This window comes from Sphaeramia orbicularis, chromosome 1 (genome assembly GCF_902148855.1).
Source record: "Sphaeramia orbicularis chromosome 1, fSphaOr1.1, whole genome shotgun sequence".
NCBI classification, from domain to species: Eukaryota; Metazoa; Chordata; class Actinopteri; order Kurtiformes; family Apogonidae; genus Sphaeramia; species Sphaeramia orbicularis.
This window is the reverse complement of record NC_043957.1, coordinates 50,632,412-50,651,031: the sequence shown is the minus strand read 5'-3', so window position 1 is coordinate 50,651,031 and position 18,620 is coordinate 50,632,412. Positions and strand designations below refer to the sequence as shown.

The window sequence follows — 18,620 nt, the reverse complement described above, 5'->3', positions numbered from 1 at the left end:
GGTCACACATGTTTTTTTTTTTTTAAATTGATAACGGTTATTTCAAGCATCCTAAAAGCACTTTTTACTGTCTGAAAGAGGCAAATGTTAGTTCTTTTGTATTGGGAATGCACAAAAATAATGTTCTGATGTTGGATGATTCAGGGACTGAACACTGCATTCTTTTCGCAATAGAGTACGAACATTTAAGCAGGATCTTAAACTGTAATGTCTGCAAAACATTATTTATTTATTTATTTATTTATTTGTGGGGTTTTTTGTACAGGTAAAGCCGCCTGTTAAAACTTTATTTATCCAAATGCTGCACTTGAAGTTTTTCCAGGAAATAATCTTAAAAAAAAAAGAAACAAAACAAAAAATATCGCCTTGTTAACAGTATCATGATAGATTACGATATATCGTATCGTGATCCTAGGATTATGATTTGTATTGTATCGCCAGATTCTTGCCAATACACACCACTAGTTGCAAGTAACATTGTTGTGTGTGCTTGCAAGTGCGTGGTCGGGGGGGCATATCGTCGGGCACAAATTTGATTTCGGGGGGGCAGTAGGTAGCTAATGATACAATGTGGGGAGCTCACTTTCACTTTCTCACAGCTCTATCTACAGAGCTATATAACCCACCACGTTCTCTACATACAGGTCTGTCGCGTTACTTTTAGAATTCCGTACCGTTTTGCCATTTCTGGCACATCAACTCCAAGGTCTACATGTTCACTTGCTCCCTAATGTATCCCACCCGCTGACAGGTCCCATTGTAATGAGAAAATCAGCATTAGTATTATTTCGCTTGTCAGTGGTCATAATGTTATGGCTGTTTGATGTAGCATATCATGATAATATCATATCATGAGTTCCTCTGATATTCACACCACTTGTATTTATATGTAATTTAAAATGTAATCAGAATAAATGCATAAAATTCCAATTATCTCCTATGAAATCACTGGAGAACAATAAAACTATATTAAGTTCAAACTTTCTTAACACAAGTTGCAAACATCTTCCTTTTGTACATGTTGGATCACTCATATTTTGTATTCTGTCTCATGTTACTGATGCAACAGCGAATACTGACAGCGTTCACATACAGTATGCCGTGTTTGTTAGCTTTCATCATTCACATTTAAAGTCTGACCATTACGTGCAAATGTGCAGCTGGAGTGAGGTGGTGAGGTGGGGTGAGGTGAGAAGGGGTTGTTAAATATGATTGACACAACCCAGTACTATAAAAGTCCAAACAATTCTTAAAAAAAGATTGAAGTTGTCTGAAATAAGCCACATTATGACTCTGGTTGTTTTTTCTACTTTGTATGGGTTGTCTTGTGTTGAACTTGGAATTTCACTCAACTCAATAACACTCAGGTCCAAGATTGTGTTATCGGTTGTGTAGTCGTCTTTGATGTGTGTTTCCCAGCTGCCGTGAAGAAGCTGTGAAATCCCTTTGAATTCTTTGTCTTTATTTGGTCTGGAAATTACCTTTTTTTTTTTTTTCTTTTCGCTGCTTTATGTTTGTGCTCTAATTTCACAGGCCCCTCGCGGGATGATCGTTTGTTTTAACAGATGTTGTCTTTGAAGCCCTCGGTGGAGGGCACTTTCTAGCACAACTGTCACCCAAGACACAACACACAGCTTGGCCCAAGACATTCCTACCTGAATCCATCAGTACACATTACATCACGCACATCAAACACTGTGCTCTGAGGTCTACACAACTGTGACAGGGAGGAGGAAAGATGCTTTTGTTCCGCGGTAAAGTAAACAGTGTGACACTTTCTGTGCCACCGCGTCGGTTGTTCACGTGGCTTTGAAGTCTGTGGCCCTGCAGTCACTGCCTGTTTTAAAAGGAGAGATGAAGATAAGTTTCCAAGCATGAAACAGTTATAGTGTGATTAGACACTGACAACACTGATTATAATCATCAGAATCAGAATACTGTATTCATTTCAGGGGGAAATTACTGGGTGTTACAGTTGCTCCATTCAAGTATAATAAAAATTAGTAGGAAAGAAATTATCTGTTATCTATCTATCTATCTATCTATCTATCTATCTATCTATCTATCTATCTATCTATCTATCTATCTATCTATCTATCTATCTATCTATCTATCTATCTATCTATCTATCTATCTATCTATCTATCTATCTATCTATCTATCTATCGTACCCATTAAAACACTTTTAAGATACAATTAGAACAGCAATTTGTAGAACATACTACACAATATATTATCAATATGATAATTAATGAACTATACACAAATAAGTGTTCAAAAAAAAACCTCCAACCCAATGCACATAGATTTGTGCCAGCATTAACTGAAGCAGCTTCAGCTTTTCTGTGCTTTGTCTTTCAGTCATTAATCTGAAACAGTCCAAATGTGTCACATGAGCAAAAGGAACAAAAAGGAAGTTTTATTCTAAAATAATAGTGCATAAATCATATAGTAGTCAAATTAAACCTTATTATCTGTTTTTGTTTTTTTGTTTTTTTGTCTGCCTGCAGTTGAAACGATGTAAAGGTGCACTATAGATGATTTGCATGGACTTACATCAAGTGTTTTTAAGTTTGTTTAGCGGCATGACCTGGTTTTTTACTGACCTTAGATTACTCCATTGCCAAACTAATAACTCAGTGGCTTACATTCATGATGTACACTGATTTTGAGACACTTGCGGTCATGTTGCTCAGCATCTCTATCAACAGCAAAGATGCGGAACAACAGTTACAGTTGGCTTACTCTGCATTTCCAGCTTCTGCAGTCAGCGATTGACAACAGGCATCCAGCTCCAAGCATGACAGAAACTCCGAACCAAACCTCACATAACTACACAAACGCACACATTAGGAATCTTTTAAATGCATTAAAAGATACCATAATTATGTAATACCGCTGCTGTGCATATACTGACTTTTACCCTTTTAAGAAACACAGTGGATTTTTCTTTTTTTTTTTCTTTTTTTTTTTCTTTTTTGTGGTATTTAAAATCATCTGATGCGACCATCTGACTATGACTTCTGTTTTAAAAACCTGACTCCAAATCTAAGTGTATTCTCTTCCAAAGTGGTAACTACAACAATGGTAACAAGGTGTCAGATTGCTTATTTTGTGAAATATCCTATGTTTGTGTCAAATTCCACATATAATATCTGATTTTTGTGGCTGAAATAATAATCACTGATACAAGTTGAAGTGACTATTATCTGTTAAACCTATTTGAGCAAGTTAAATCCAGGTTACAGGAAAAATCAATGTAACTGTGTTTCAAAGTGACTGAAAATATAGTGCAAAAAAATTGACAAGAAATGCAATTACATTTGAAATTTTATTTTACTGCCAATTGTATTGGCCCTCAAAACCAAATCACTGTTCACCTCAGTGAGAATATAATGAATATTTGCAACAGATGTGTTTGTTTTTAGTCTTTAAATGTTGAAAACCCAGGACCTCTTCACTTTTCTATATAAACCAGGCATGAGGGCTCTCTGGTTCTGAGGTGTTTGAAAATGACAGGACACCTAGGGCAGGTTTCTGTATATTTGACAAGGAGGAAATCCCTTTTGGAAGAATGACATTCACCTTTTCACTGGACTTCAGATTTGTGGGGTCAGTGCCAAATATGCTCTGATGCTTTTCTGGAGGCACCTTACTGATCTTTGCTGGATTTTCCTTTAATTTGTCACCCGTCTGGACATGAAGCCTTGTGTTTATCAGCCGTCGGACACGCTCTAACAGTGTGTCTGTTTTGCATCTCCTTCAGGTACCAGTCCATGTGTTCCTGGACTTCTCCACTTTGGAGTGCAGACATCTCAGTGAGTCTGTGGAGCTTTTTGTTCTTGACCTCATGGATACAAACGCCAACTACACTGACAGAGAAGTCAAGGTAAGAAACCTCACTTTTCACTGCTAGTATAAGTCTGATTTCATTGTTCTTTGGAAATCTGGAAAAATAGATAAATTATAACTCTTATTCAACCTAATTTAATGATTCTGATTGTTTAATTGCATCTGATAATGTAATATATTAAGTTTATGAATTTACAATTAGATTTCAGATTCACTCAGGGTTTAGAAGCTGCAACCGAAAAAGGGAACCATTTTTACTGATTTATTTTCTTTCCAATTAATTATGTTTATGTTTATGCATTTGGCAGACGCTTTTTTCCAAAGCGACTTACAGGGGAAAACCAATCAAATCACTCAATCAATCAAATATTATTTATATAGCGCCAAATCACAAAAAAGTTATCTCATGACACTTTATATATAGAGTTGGTCAAAACCAGACTCTAAGCCAATTTACAGAAACCCAACAGAATCCTCCAGGAGCAAACACTTGTGACTGGTGACAGTGGCGAGGAGAAACTTCCCTTTAACAAACTGAAACCTCGAGCAGACCCAGACTCCTGGAGGATGGCCGTCTGCCTTGACCAGTTGGGGGAATTAATTAGCAATTAATGTGATTACAACACAAAGAGGCTTGTGAATGCAAATGAAGCAGTAAAGTGCTTATATACACCTTTCATTTGGTCAAATTTAGAACTTGACTTAACATCTTAACTAAAGTTATTTACAGTTAACCAGTACTAAGACTAAAACTGGCAGCTGAGAAAAAACAAATTCCGTCTACTGAGAAATCCAAACTACAACAAAAAAACAACGGAAATAAAATTAAAATAGTGTTGCAGGTAAAATCATCCTGAGAAATGGATTTGTTGCTTAACATTTTAATAAACAGTAGCATTCTATCATTGCTTTTGACTATAAATTGTGTTTTCTTCATAATACCTGAAAAACTGCAGTTTTGAAAAAGTATGGAATTTATACTCGGATAAAGAACAAGCACCCTGTATTATGAGTGCAAAACAAGCAGGAAAGTGTTTTTTTCACCGTCTCCTCTAATCTTAACTTTACCTCATAACTCTGTTTTAGAAGCCCTGTAAGTATACAGCATAATGTCCAGGAACTGTTTGAAATAATCTACATTTGGAAGATGAAAACACTCTTCACAACATCCTCTTGTCGTTCATTTTCAGTTTTGCACACCAATAAGAAGCAAATTGTTGAAGTAAACTGAACATTTACTTTCAGTCGTATTGTTTGCCCAGGTCCAGGCCACATCCGCAGGTAGACTGACTGCCATTCCCTTCTGGTACCACATCTATTTGGACCAGGATATCCATGTGAGCACGCTGAGCCAGAACTCCCACTGGAAACAGGCAGCTGTAGTGCTGCAGCAGCCCCTGGAGGTCCGAGTCGGAGAATGGGTCCGCCTCGCTGTGAAGCTCCACAAGAGCACCATCTCCATATCGGCTCATGTAGTGAACGAACCCCGGCTGATGGAGTAATGTGCTGGGCTGTAGTTTCTAAACTGGTTAAATGTTCCCGCTTCAGTCAAAATGAACTGTGTGCTCCCTTAATGTTACTGTTGAAACTTCGCCCTTCTCCATATGCTCACTTTAATACTTGAAATTTATCCATTTTCCAAGACACACACAATGTAATGTATGTCTGCAGATCAGTAATGCACTGCATGACGTGAATATACATGTAAATACTGTTGTTCCTTCTGGACAAATGTTTTATAGAGATGTTGATCATTTGTATATACCAGTAAAACTAGAACAATTTCTTAAAGCAAGAAGACAAAAATCTGTCAAAAATATAGCTTATCTGATTTATTGAAGAAACTGTAAGACAATAAATCCTCATGTGAACATACAGCTGCTCTTGATGTCAGTCTTATTTAAAAAAATAAAATCATGTAAGGCAATGCAACATGCTGTAGCTGGACATGATGCAGATTACACTGGAGTATGATACAGTTATGTATTATACAGACGCACTAAACGGATATATCCCTGTACGAACCCATGGAAGTCACAAAGACAAATGAGCAAACGAAGATAAATGGCTTTCGTGCTGTTGCTGCAAAATGAATTCAGCTAAAAAAAAAAAAGAGAGAACTTCTCATCAAAAAAAAAGAATTGTGGAATATGAATGTTGATCTGATGGGGAGATCAGGTCCACAGCATATAGAACAAGGCATCTGAGAAAGCTAGTCTATATTTCTACCACAGAGTGAGTCGTATGCAGTTAATTGATGAAAGTGTGAGTTAACGAAAATGCAGATTGTACAGTTGACTGAGTGTTAGTAGCTGTAATACTTTGTAGTATTCATTGAGATACATGATATGTTTTTTCAGTAATGACACAAATCTGTTTAAGATTTTTCATCTGGCATAGTATAGAAGTACACAAATCAACCTCTTTAGTTTCAACTATACATCCTTAAAGTTCGGTGCTTCCCTTCATCTTTTATTAGGACAAAACACGATTATCCTATTTATCTAATGTGCTTTAGTAAAAGATAAAGATCACTGATTATTCCTTTTTTCTCATAATGTGAGGAAACAAAAATTTGAGCTTTAAAGTTGCATATTTCTCTTTTCATTAAACTGCCACAAGTCCTGATACGATTGAGCCGGCACATATAAAGTGTGTTCAATTTCCTACACACACACGCAGGATAAATGTGCATGCTTTGCTCGGATTCAGGAAATGTTTTGCAGCCTTTTACCTTGAGAAACGCAACGTCTCAAAGATTAAAAATGTGCTCTTTGCCAAAAAAGAACAATTACCATTCTGGTGTAAGTCTTATGAGCTATAGAAGTCCCTAGAACTCAAAAAAACAGCATAACATCAGATTCATAACCACTTGGTGCCATAACATTCTTGGAGTCGTCACTGGCAGAGAGGTCCTTCTGGTTTTGCATTTGTTGGCAAACGTCTACATGTCAGTTTTGTTTCATGTTGTATTAGTAAAGTATGTCTGCAGGAAAAGGGCAAGGCTGTAATTGGGTCCAGCCCAACCGTGTCTCTGGTCTCAGCCTTGGCGTCAGACTAAGTGATTACAATAAGATCTCCCTCTGCTGGTTCTTTGGTTTGCTCGGTCCTTTCCTCTTCTTCAGCTTCTCCAGGTGTCGCCTCATATCCTTCGTCCCACGGTGCAGAACTGAGTCCAGCAGGGGCCGATAGAGAGTGGGGCGCCGGGGTTCGACCTAGGCCCTGGTACTGACCCCTGGGAGACCCTGTTCCGGTCGTTGCCTCTGTGATGGCGTCCTGAGAGGCTGAGGACAAAAGCCCGGATCGTTCGCCGTCATTCTCTGCCTCGCCGAAGTAGGACTTCCTCGGACGCCCCATAACTGTTCTCCCTGTTGACAAGGTTTTACGAAAGATTACATTTCTGATATACACAAAAATATATGGAAAATGTATGGGTCAAAATTACTATAAGGTGCCTTTAAGGCTTCAAAGTGTTAAAAGACAGCTGGAAATTTTCCACTTAGAGTTATCAGGGTTCCCACAGGTTTCTTCAAGTTAAATTTAAGACTTTTTAAGACAACTTGGAACAGAATTTAATGGACGTTTCAAAAAACATTCCCAAATTCAGCTTTCTTGGGTGATGTGTGCATGACTAACAGCTGCACGTGTGTTGGGCTGAATGTTCTGTAATCATTTCTCGCCAGGGGCTGCAAAGTTAGCGATCATTAATTCCTAATTTCAATATAAATTGTTGGGTTGGAACAGGTGGAACCGAGTAGGCTAACGTTACTTTCTTTCCAGCTTGGACATTTCTCAGACACATTTAACAGCAGTAAACAAGTTTATGGCAACATAACGTAAGACGTACCTTATCAAATTTAAAACCTTTTAAAGACTTTTTTTATGGTGTTAAATACAGATTTGTAAATTCAAGACTTTTAAGACTTTTTAAGACCCCACAGGAGCCCTGTTTATGTTCTATGTTCAGTAGACTGTTCACCCTATCACTGACAAATGCATGTAAAAAATAAGTGACAGGGTGGACAGTTTTGGCTAAAGTTAGCATTTAACAGGGTTCCCGCAGGGTCTTAAAAAGTCTTAAAAGACATGAATTTACAAATCTGAATTTAATACCTTGAAGTCTTTAAAAGGTACTGCATTTGGTATGGTAGGTCTTATGTTATGTTGTCATAAACTGCCATAAATGTGCTTAAATGTGTCTGGGAAATGTCCAAGCAGCAAAGAAAGTAACGTTAGTCACCTCAGTTCCACTCGTTCCAACCTGAAAATTTATATTGAAATTAGGAACCAATTATCGCTAACTTCACAGCCCCCAGTGAGAAATTACTTGGAATGGTGGGAATCAAGGCATTGGAGTAAATACATTTTTGTAAATTTCGTAGTCTTAAAAAGTCTTGAATTTAACTTGTAGAAACACATTGGAATGCTCATTTAATGACCACATGTTGGACCTTGAGTTGGTCAGTGGGTCATCTTTGAAGAGGACTGTATAATGTTCAACAAATATATTTTAAATTTCTAAAAACTTTCATATGAAAGATTATTTTGTGGAGACAGGGTGGACATGCTAAGCTTGACTATGTCTAAGTACAAACACAAAATGATCAAAATTTTGAAACGTAAATGCAAACACTAAATGCTCTTGTAGATTATGTTTCCACCTCCAATGAAGACACTCAAAATTATGATGTCATCAGTGATGTCATCAACCAGTTTATTAAAGGGGCGATTTCTACAAAGTGACAGGGTGGACAGCAATTTCAACCACATGTGTAGAAACTTTAATATTATTAAAATAAAATATAAATTATCAAAATGACTTGTTTTATCGAAAAGTCGTGTTGAGTAACATGACAACATCTAAAAAGTATTTTAATTTTTTTCATTTAAACTCTTATCAAACTCACTAAAGTCAGAAGGGCAGTCTGAGGGACAAGCACAAATCAGGTACATTCAAATACAAATTGTACAAAATAATTAAATCACATTTCAGGAGGTTTAAAATTGTACTGACATATGTGAAAGCATTTGCCCATTTATACTAAAACCCTGGATTTTCACTATTTTGCAATGTTTTCATTCATGGTGACAGTTAGATTCTGCTGGGGGACACCAAAGGCACCTGCTAGTAATATTAGTCGCTTTTCCATTGGACATATGTGGAAAACTTTACCGATATTTACTAAATGTAGAAAAATCAGAAGTGCATAATGTCAGTTTTTCCATTAAATCACAAATGCGATGATTTGTTTATTTATTATCTAGATGTCACGAGATGGCAACAAACATAAATATCACATTGATTTACAGATACATAGTACTCTGTCCCATACGAAATTAAAAAATGAATCGGTTTCCTCGTGTGTCCACACATACTGCTCCATGTTTGTTTATAACTCTTCTTCTTCACTTGTTGTAACATCCATCAACATCCGTTTTTATGTTTATGGGACTAGTTGCACAAAAAGGTCTTTTCATTGCAGTTTTGTGCGATATACCAATTTTGCTACTCCCGAAAAACCACCTCTTGCAAGCACAAAAACTAGATTGAAAAACAAGAGTTTTGCCGAAGTTGTCGTTTTTCCATTAGGTGAAGTTATATTTACGCAGTTTGAGGGTCCACGGAAAAGTGACTATTGACCCATATATGTTTCCACAAAAAACAAACACAACATTGGAATTCTTCCCATGTATAGCATTACTAATGGATTTTAATATTAACAATTATATGTTTTCTCATGTACATACATTCTGGATTGACGTTCACCAATGGATTAAACAAAAAATGTCATTTCCAGCTTCTATTTCTGGTAAAAATGTAGCATTTGGTTTGGTTTTACAAAACAAAAATTATGTACTTTTGTATGTCATTTTTGACAAGTAAAAATTTATCCAAAAAAAACAAAAAAAAAATCTCATACCATACTATACCCCAACCCCACTACACATAAATTGCATGGCGATATAAAGTTTAGTCCCATTTAATGAAAGACCTGAGATTTTTTTCTTTTGTTTCCTTACCTGACATGCAGTTCTGTATACTTCACTGTGAGATTTGGTATCTTCTTTATATTAGTTAACTGTTTTTTTATGTTGCTGTACTTACTTTGTACATTTTCACTAAAGTTTTATGTATTTCAAAGTGAACTGTGTGCACCAGTAACCAGGATTCACTTACCAACGTTGCGAACTTGTTCAGAAATATCCGCTCTGACATCAGATATGTCCCACATGGCCATGAAAGAGTCGAAGCAGGAGCCCTCCTCAGCCTCCTGGATGTAAGGCTTGTAGGTGAAGCTGAAGTGATGTGCAATGGCCGCCAGAAACATCTCCACACAGATGATGAAATCCTAGAGGAAACAGGACAGTTTGGTGTTATTGGAAGGAAACTGTTGAGCAATACTAGGGATGCAAATTATCGATTAATCCATTAATCATTAGTTGGGTGACCGGCAATTTTCCTGAGAACCTGAATTTCTCTTTTGATAGGGTCTATAAGAATAAAAGTTAAATATTGTTTATGTACATCATGAAAAAAGCGTGTCATATTCCTTAATTGATTTATTGTACCATTGGATACAGTACAGACGGTGACATTTATGGAGTAGAACTAAAGAAATTCTGCAGAGAAATTCTATAAAATAAATGGATCTGAAGAGGGGTAGTTTAGAAGAAATGAGCATTTCTGACTTTGCATCACTAACATGATGGAGCGAGATTTCAGCTGAGATGCGTCCCCCCCCCCCACAGTTTTTTTTGCGTGGCCACCGGGTTGACAGCGGAACATAATGCAGCACATACTGTACCTGTGGCCCGGATCAGGAGCCTGGAGGATGTTTTCAACTTCTGTCTCACTGATCAGATAGTCCAGATGACCGTGGACTAGACCAACCTCCAGGGAAAACGCTCCAATCCGATACCGACCCCACATTTGTGTGTGTATTTAGTCAGGGGTGCACCGCTCCCACAAACAGATGGGCCGGTCTGTGCTTTGCTCCACCATGTCCCTAAAGCGATTCTAACTCATCAACGCCATGATCCGGTTCAATGACCGGCTATCCCAGCCATGGCGTCGCAGCAATAAAGCCTAGTTTGGGCAGTGGCGCCGCCTACTGCTGACACCACAAATCCCGCCGCTGAAATGGGCAACTAACCGACAATGAATAATTTAATCGAGCAAATCCTTATCGACAGTTAATTGATAGTCGATTAATTGTTTACATCCCTAAGCAATACCAAAAACATGTTAAAAATGTGGACTTCTTACCTGTAAACCAGTGGCTACAGCTTCCACACTCTGCCAGTCCCATGTACGTTTCTCTGATATAATGCCTACTTTAACCAGTAAAGCAATGAGCACAGCTTGCCTGAGAAGACAAAACACAGTCCATTTACTGTACAGCGTGTCCACAAAGTCTCTTTATAATTTAAAAAAAGGATTACAAAAGCAATTGATTAGATATGTTCATCAGGTTTGTTCTATGCACTCAATGGTTATCAGAGTTTTCAATCACATTACATTTGTGAATTTCAGGTACCCTGTTGATGAAACAGGTTCTGTTAAATCAGTGTTTCTCAACTTTTTTTGAACAAAGCCCCACTAACGGCATCATGAACCTACTGCTGACCCCCCCCCGCCCCCCAAAAAAAAAAACATTTGGGACTGGAGGATGGTACGTAATTCTAAACGTAACGCGATGGACCTGTATGTGGTGGAGGACGCTGTAGGTTATATAGCTCTGTTGATAAAGCCCCCCTCATCTCGTCATTGATCACCTGCCGCCCCTGAAAAAAAATTTGGGCAGGGAGATATGCCTCTATTACATGACAGACCTCAATCCATAAGTGTGTGTGTGTGTGTGTGTGTGTGTGTGTGTGTGTGTGTGTGTGTGGGCGCAATGATGTATAATGTTGTCATGTGCAACAGTAGTCGCTAAAACGCACCATTTGTACCTGAGCGCCCCCCTCTCAGCTTTCTTGTTACAAATTCGGGCCCCCCAGAAGACTGTCCACGCCCCCCAGGTGACGACTACTGTGTTAAACAAACCTCTAAAAAATGGCTACTCCTCAAAAAAAAAAAAAAAAAAAAAAAAAAAGGCACAATATGTTTATTGAAACAAAATCAGATACGCAGACCCAGCGAAATTACAGGATTAAGTATGGAAGGCATCCACCGTCACGTCCGTTAATTTGTGCATGACACAAGAAATTAATGGAGATGGGGACAGTATTGGCCAGATCAGTGGAGTGGAAGGGATGGTCCAATTCCCTGGACACCTTATTCACCAGATATCACCCCTGGATTTCTTTCTATGGGGGTAAGATATCGTGTAATGAACAAAGATACAGGACATCAATGACCTGAAGCCAAAGATCACTGATGCCATTGACACCACTGATGAGGCTATACTATAGCCAACAAGGCAAGAAATCCAGCAACTAATGGTGCTGATATAGAGGTGAATTAAATGAGCCAAAAAAAAAAAAACTTTAGTGTCTGCTTTTCATTTTGTATTAATTTCCACAGATTTGTCTATTCATTTGCTTTTGTAATAAATTTGTTAAATTGTAAAAAGACTGTATGGACACCGTATGTTCATCACACTTCCTAAAAAATATTATAACTTGCATGTTGACATTTCAAACATAATCAGGTACATGAACATTACAGTGTCTACGTCATCAATTTTGAACACTGATATTTACCAAAAAGAGACAAACACCACCATTTTGACACACAGGAATTTGCCGACTGGTTTGATTGGACTCAGTTCTTCCCTCAGAGCCCTGTAGAACAGCACCAGGCAGTACATGGCAAACTAGACAGAAACAGAAAGAAAAGTTGCTGAGAAGCACAAAACACAACTCCTGCTGCATTTCTATGGCCTTGTTTACACTTCATCTTAAGATGCGTCTTGTGCAATGCAACCACAATTGAACAGCTGAGACACATCACTGGTCACATTTGTGTCTATGATCTGCCTCCAACGTGTCTGGCTGAAAACGTGTTCTGATTTTTCTTGTTATTGCATACTAGAGCCCGACCGATTAATACACATCGGCCAACATGTAACCGATTTATTAACTTTTTTGCTGCTGAGATTCTGTCGCTCACTGCTCCTGTGTGTGCGTGTGCTGCCCGGAGAGTTAGAGGAACAGTCAAGCGTGTCAGTTTCACACCCCCCACCGCGATCCGACAAGGATGGACCGCCAATTCCCCACGCTCCAAATGGAAAGTTGTGTAAATTATCTTTGTGAGATAAAGATTTATGCAACTGTTAATCCACCTGTCCACAATTATCTAATATAAGATTATCATATCCTTCATTCATTCATTATCTGAACCCGCTTTATCCTCACTAGGGTCACGGGGGTCGCTTGGAGCCTATCCCAGCTACTTACGGGCGAAGGCGGGGTACACCCTGGACATTTCGCCAGTTCATCGCAGGGCTGAATATTATTATATCCTCTGTAGATCAATGTTCTTATTTCATATATCGGCCAAGATATTGGTTATCGGCCAATATTGGATATCAGCCTTTTTTTAGCCCCCAATATTGGTATTGGCATCAGCCCCAAAAATCCCATATCGGTCGGGTTCTATTACATACATCACATGCACTAGAAGGTCAAAGGGTGCTGCAGAACCACCAAACAAGCCTGTTGCAAGACACGTGCCAACACTGTCACACCAGCTAAATAAAATCCTCTTTATTTTTGGAGTGTTGGTGTGATGTCACAGAAACAACACTGTGAACGAGTTTAGAAATATGATGCATTTTCATTTTCTGTCTTAGGCAGAGACTTTAAAGGTTAGAGCTAAACTCATTTTATTATCCCTGTAAGGACATTTTGTCTGCCTTGTACTTATCCTAATACACACACTACCTACTGTAGCATTAGCTTTAGCACATAGCACAAATTAGGAGCAGTGAGCTGCCATTGAAGGTGTTCAGGGACCAACTCCAGACCTTTATCAGCATCGTGGTGCAGGGCACTGACAGGAGAATTAACCTACGTATATCTGTTTTTGATGCATTAAAACCAATAAGCATCCACACACCCAAGGTTTCTGCAGGTTTTAACAAGACATTTTTAGGACTTTGTGTAACTGTGTACAAAAATATTAAAAGTGAAGGAGTTTGAGACCTTTGAAAAAGCACTATGCAATTTAACATGTTTTATCCTGCCCATTCCAAAACTTAAAGTTCTTTAAGGTACATAGTCATGGAACATGATTTACTGCTTTTAAATGACTGTTATGTAGATATCAATTGTAGGAATTCAGAGTATTTCAGCTTTTGATGTTAATGTAGACCCGAACAGTGAAGACTGAAGCTAATGCAACATTAAGACCTAAATTCAGTTTACTGGACTTTAGACCCACAGAAAACAAGACTGTAAACGTTACGTGCTCAAATACATCCCACACCACCTCACCAGCAGTCTAAGACATCAGATCATAATGTTTGGTGTTGTATTCAGTTTGATACCAACCTGATATCATGAATTGCCAACAGATAACGCACCACTTTTAATTGGTGTGTTATCTGTATGCATTATAAGCTTTCCGTGTGTATGTTCATGCCGCGTAAAATGCCACACAATAAGCGGTTAAGGTTAGGTTTAGGGTTAGTGATTAGGGTTAGGGATCTTGGCGTACATTGACACACGATCAAATGGCATTGAATAACACGCAAAAGAATGAAAATCTGTACATATAGCACGCCAAATGCCGTAAGAACTGGTGTGACATACAACGCAATTTCATGAAATCAGTCTGGTGATACAATCATACAGACACATTAAAGTGTAATTATACAATGTAATAATCATATTAATTAACAGGAGTCCTTTATATGTGTATATGTTTATAGTTAAATTGTATTTTTATGGTTATATTCTATTTTTTATATTTTTCTACTATGTTCCTTGTGGCACAGAGGGTCTTCCAGTTTTGTAATTTCAGTTTTCTGTGTGTGCTTTACATACGGCAAAACTGACAAATAAAGCTGACTTTGATTTTAGGGAAGAAAAATGTTATTACCAGCTGTGACATATTGTTGAAGATCACCAGGTACGTCCATGCATTTGTTGAACTAAAGTTGCCTTCGTCGTACACTCCACACAGCTGACAGATCCTTGGAGGGAAAAACAAACACGATGAGACCCTGTTCAGATGATAATATGGAACTGAAAGCTCTGGCTCACATTGAAAAATACAACTGAGTGCATCAAGAACAGAGTTACTTACAAGGCGATCACTGTTGTGACAGGTCTGACGACTGTGTACTGCAACACTCCCAGCTTACATCTCAACAGTAACACCCTGAAGATAGAATGAACAACATGTAATAAAGCAAAGCATTTATCTATGGCCAGTAAATGAAAATACTCAATTTATTCATTCAATCAACAGGACTGATCAATGGAATCCGTTGACCTGCAGAGTCTGAATGTCAAACTATATTACAAGTCCTCTTGGTACAACTGAGGGCATGCTAACAAATTACATAAATTACACATATCGCCTGACTGAGGCTAATTTGAAGCTGATGACAGTCATTGAGTAGGCTGCTTTGAGAAAATAAGACTTCTCTTGCAGCAATTCTACAGTTTCGTACCAGCTTGACTCACTTTAAGTCAAAGATGCAAAGAAAAAGAAACTAAACCACAATAAAATCCAGCTTTGTGTCATTCCCTTTGGATATGGGATGATGTGTATTTGGTAATTATTTTTCTTCCACCAATGTTCTCAGGATGGGTTAGTGAATGTTATTGTACTTAATTTATTTCCAAACTAAAGGACTTGTATCTAGGTCTTTCCATGTGGAGTTTGCCTCTAGATACAAATGATGCATAATAATATTTTTGATGATTTTTCTTTTTTTTTGCATTATATTCTGTTACATTTTTAAGTTGAGTGCTGCCGCAGATCACATCATAACGGACAATGACAATCTTCTTTATATAAACCATATAAATCAATATTTTTAGTGTATGCACATTTAAGCATCATCTTCTTTCTGAATGTAAACAGTAAATACAGAGTTTTAGCCTATAAAAGGTGGGTTGTCTGTTACATTTACTAAATAAATTGCGTGATCAGGAACAACCTTCTTATTTTATTTGATTCTAACAGGTATATTCAAATAGGTTTTTTTTTTTTTTTTTTTTTTTTTAAATGTGCTGTTACTTCCTGCTGATTTCATTATTTCTTTATCCAAGATCTTGTATAACTAGTTAAACATGACTGCATAATTTGTTCAGCTTTTGTTGCACCCCAACACTGGCCTCAACATGGTATGGCGGCGATGGAAGACGTCATTGTCCATCCTGCCCAACCCCGAAACCCGTTAACATTACTTGAGATTCAATTAGATATTTCATAACCATGTTACACAATAAATATATAAGATTATTACTTAGAATTGAAATATTTAATTAATGGAATATATACAGGGTGGGGAAGCAAAATTTACAATGAACATTTAGTTGTTTTTTCTCAGCAGGCACTACGTCAATTGTTTTGAAACCAAACATATATTGATGTCATAATCATACCTAACACTATTATCCATACCTTTTCAGAAACTTTTGCCCATATGAGTAATCAGGAAAGCAAACGTCAAAGAGTGTGTGATTTGCTGAATGCACTCGTCACACCAAAGGAGATTTCAAAAATAGTTGGAGTGTCCATAAAGACTGTTTATAATGGAAAGAAGAGAATGACTATGAGCAACACTATTACGAGAAAGTCTGGAAGATACTATTAAAGAAGAATGGGAGAAGTTGTCACCCGAATATTTGAGGAACACTTGCGCAAATTTCAGGAAGCATGTGAAGGCAGTTACTGAGAAAGAAGGAGGACACATAGAATAAAAACCTTTTCTATTTTGTACATTTTCTTGTGGCAAATAAATTCTCATGACTTTCAATAAACTAATTGGTCATACACTGTCTTTCAATCCCTGCCTCAAAATATTGTAAATTTTGCTTCCCCACCCTGTATATATAAAGAATTTCCAATAAGTTTCTCACATATTACTGTGTACATGGACTGCATAAGAAGTCTTCATCCAATTATAAATGGTGATACTCACTCTCCCATTGGCCAGGGCGGGCAGCAGCAGAGAGGGGGCAGGTGTTTCTGCTGTTCCTGGACCTCTAGCATCATCACCAGGCTGGGGTACTGATTCTCCAGGTAGTTAAGCAAAAAGGTCATGAAGTTGTAGATGACATAGGCTTCATAGCACTCTCTGCAAGTGTCCACATAAATTGCTATGCCGGGATATTTCAAAGCAATCCACTAAAAGATGGGAGAAAAGGGAGGTATGATAAATAAGCATCATACCTAATAAAAATAAAAGGAAATTCAACAATGACAATAGAAAGATTACTGTATGTGATCTACAACTCACACTATCCAGGCTGTAGATGGGCACCATCCATAATATCCTGGAAAAACCAAAAGAAATCACACACAATTTACTGTAAATAAAATACAGTTTATGATTAGAACTAAATGATGTAACTGTTCTCTCTTCTTTACCTGATGATTGGTTTCTGAAGCTCTGGCTGAGTGTAGTGCACCAGATGTTGAAGGATACCCCACAATGAAATGGGTATGGTCATGAAGACAAATATTCCAGCAATAAACCATGCTTTGTTATGGGTGCCCACCTGTTGTTACAATGAAAAAAGTATTAAACTTAAAGACGGTCTCATTGAGGTCACATAGTAAGCTTCAATTCTATTTCCTTAAAAATGTAAAATCCAAGGTAAAATCAACAAAAAAAGGTTATTTAAATATATGTTATGCGTTACTGACACAGAAAATCCAATTTGGGTGGACTTTGAGTGCCCATCTATATAAGAGAGCAGTATAAAGCTTACAATTACTTTATAACCTGATGATTCACAGATCTATTTTGGAAGCTAATCATATCCTACTTACATTGTAAAGTGATAAAATATTGTTGCGTTGGTTTGAAATGTAGTGTTGAGGAAAATGAATAAAAATGACCACAAATGGGAATAGTTAAGTACCTCAGAATAAAACTTACACTAACAGATTATGAGGTAAGTGTTATAGTGCTAACAGAAACAAAACAAATCCATGTTTGTTTGTTTTGTTTTGACCATAATTTATTAAAACCAACCTCTGATTTCTGCAGCTCCCAGATGCACAAGGGAAGAACGACCAATAACAGTAAAATATACAGTAAAACGACCAACGGCCGAATCCATCTTCTCCAGTTCCCACAGGAGCAAGGCATCTTGTCATGAAGACGCCTTAAGGCCTTTAAAACTGGCCGCAGGTACAGTGACAAAACAATTTAACTCGTCTAACACTGGCTAGCGCTCGACACACTTAACGTTAGCTTCGCATAGTTCCACTTAAAATCGCCCACTTCGACCTAAAACGATCTTACTAATGCACATCAAAGTTCCCTTCTGTCCTACTGTCAAAATCTCATTCAGGAGGATATAACTGTAGGGTCATTATCTGCTCATATGACTCGATTTTAGCACGCCAGCCAGTTGGCTAACGTTAGCTTGTCAGCTGTTTCACCGTGTAAACAAACAAAGCACATGATTCATGACCTGTCGTTTAAAGTTTTTGAGCTGCAACAGCTGTAAAATTAAAACCTTTTACAACACCGCAAGTAGCCCTAAAAGTTAACATACAATTCTTAGTGTTTTTCAATTAGTTTACGTTCGCTAGTAAAAGTTTCCAAAGATAAAGCTGCTGTTGATCGTATACT

The 18,620-nt window shown here is 37.7% G+C and overlaps 2 protein-coding genes across 2 annotated transcripts in view; one reads left to right on the top strand and one right to left on the bottom strand.

Annotated features, from left to right (window-relative positions):
- prmt9 (protein arginine methyltransferase 9) overlaps window positions 1–5,963 on the top strand; it is a 20,546-nt gene extending 14,583 nt beyond the window's left edge. The window contains 2 exon segments of the mRNA XM_030140881.1: window positions 3,767–3,889; window positions 5,115–5,963. Of these exon segments, the coding sequence (XP_029996741.1) occupies window positions 3,767–3,889; window positions 5,115–5,354 (363 nt within the window). The 3' untranslated portion in view covers window positions 5,355–5,963.
- tmem184c (transmembrane protein 184C) lies at window positions 5,672–18,620 on the bottom strand. Its single transcript, XM_030140870.1, has 10 exons — window positions 18,015–18,620; window positions 17,405–17,535; window positions 17,274–17,310; window positions 16,956–17,161; window positions 15,107–15,181; window positions 14,900–14,993; window positions 12,559–12,671; window positions 11,120–11,219; window positions 10,031–10,202; window positions 5,672–7,220 (listed from the first exon to the last, which is right to left on the bottom strand). The coding sequence occupies exons 1-10, from the start codon at window positions 18,129–18,131 to the stop codon at window positions 6,910–6,912; spliced, it is 1,356 nt and encodes a 451-aa protein (XP_029996730.1). The 5' UTR covers window positions 18,132–18,620; the 3' UTR covers window positions 5,672–6,909.

Bases quoted from the DNA above. Each gene is read 5' to 3' on its own strand.
- tmem184c (XM_030140870.1), bottom strand. From the start codon at position 18,131: ATGCCTTGCTCCTGTGGGAACTGGAGAAGATGGATTCGGCCGTTGGTC. The intron at 17,536-18,014 runs GTTGGTTTTAAT...TTGTAACAACAG, and splicing joins GGGAGCTGCAGAAATCAGAG to GTGGGCACCCATAACAAAGC. The intron at 15,182-16,955 runs GTGAGTATCACC...TTCTATCTTCAG, and splicing joins CCGCCCTGGCCAATGGGAGA to GGTGTTACTGTTGAGATGTA.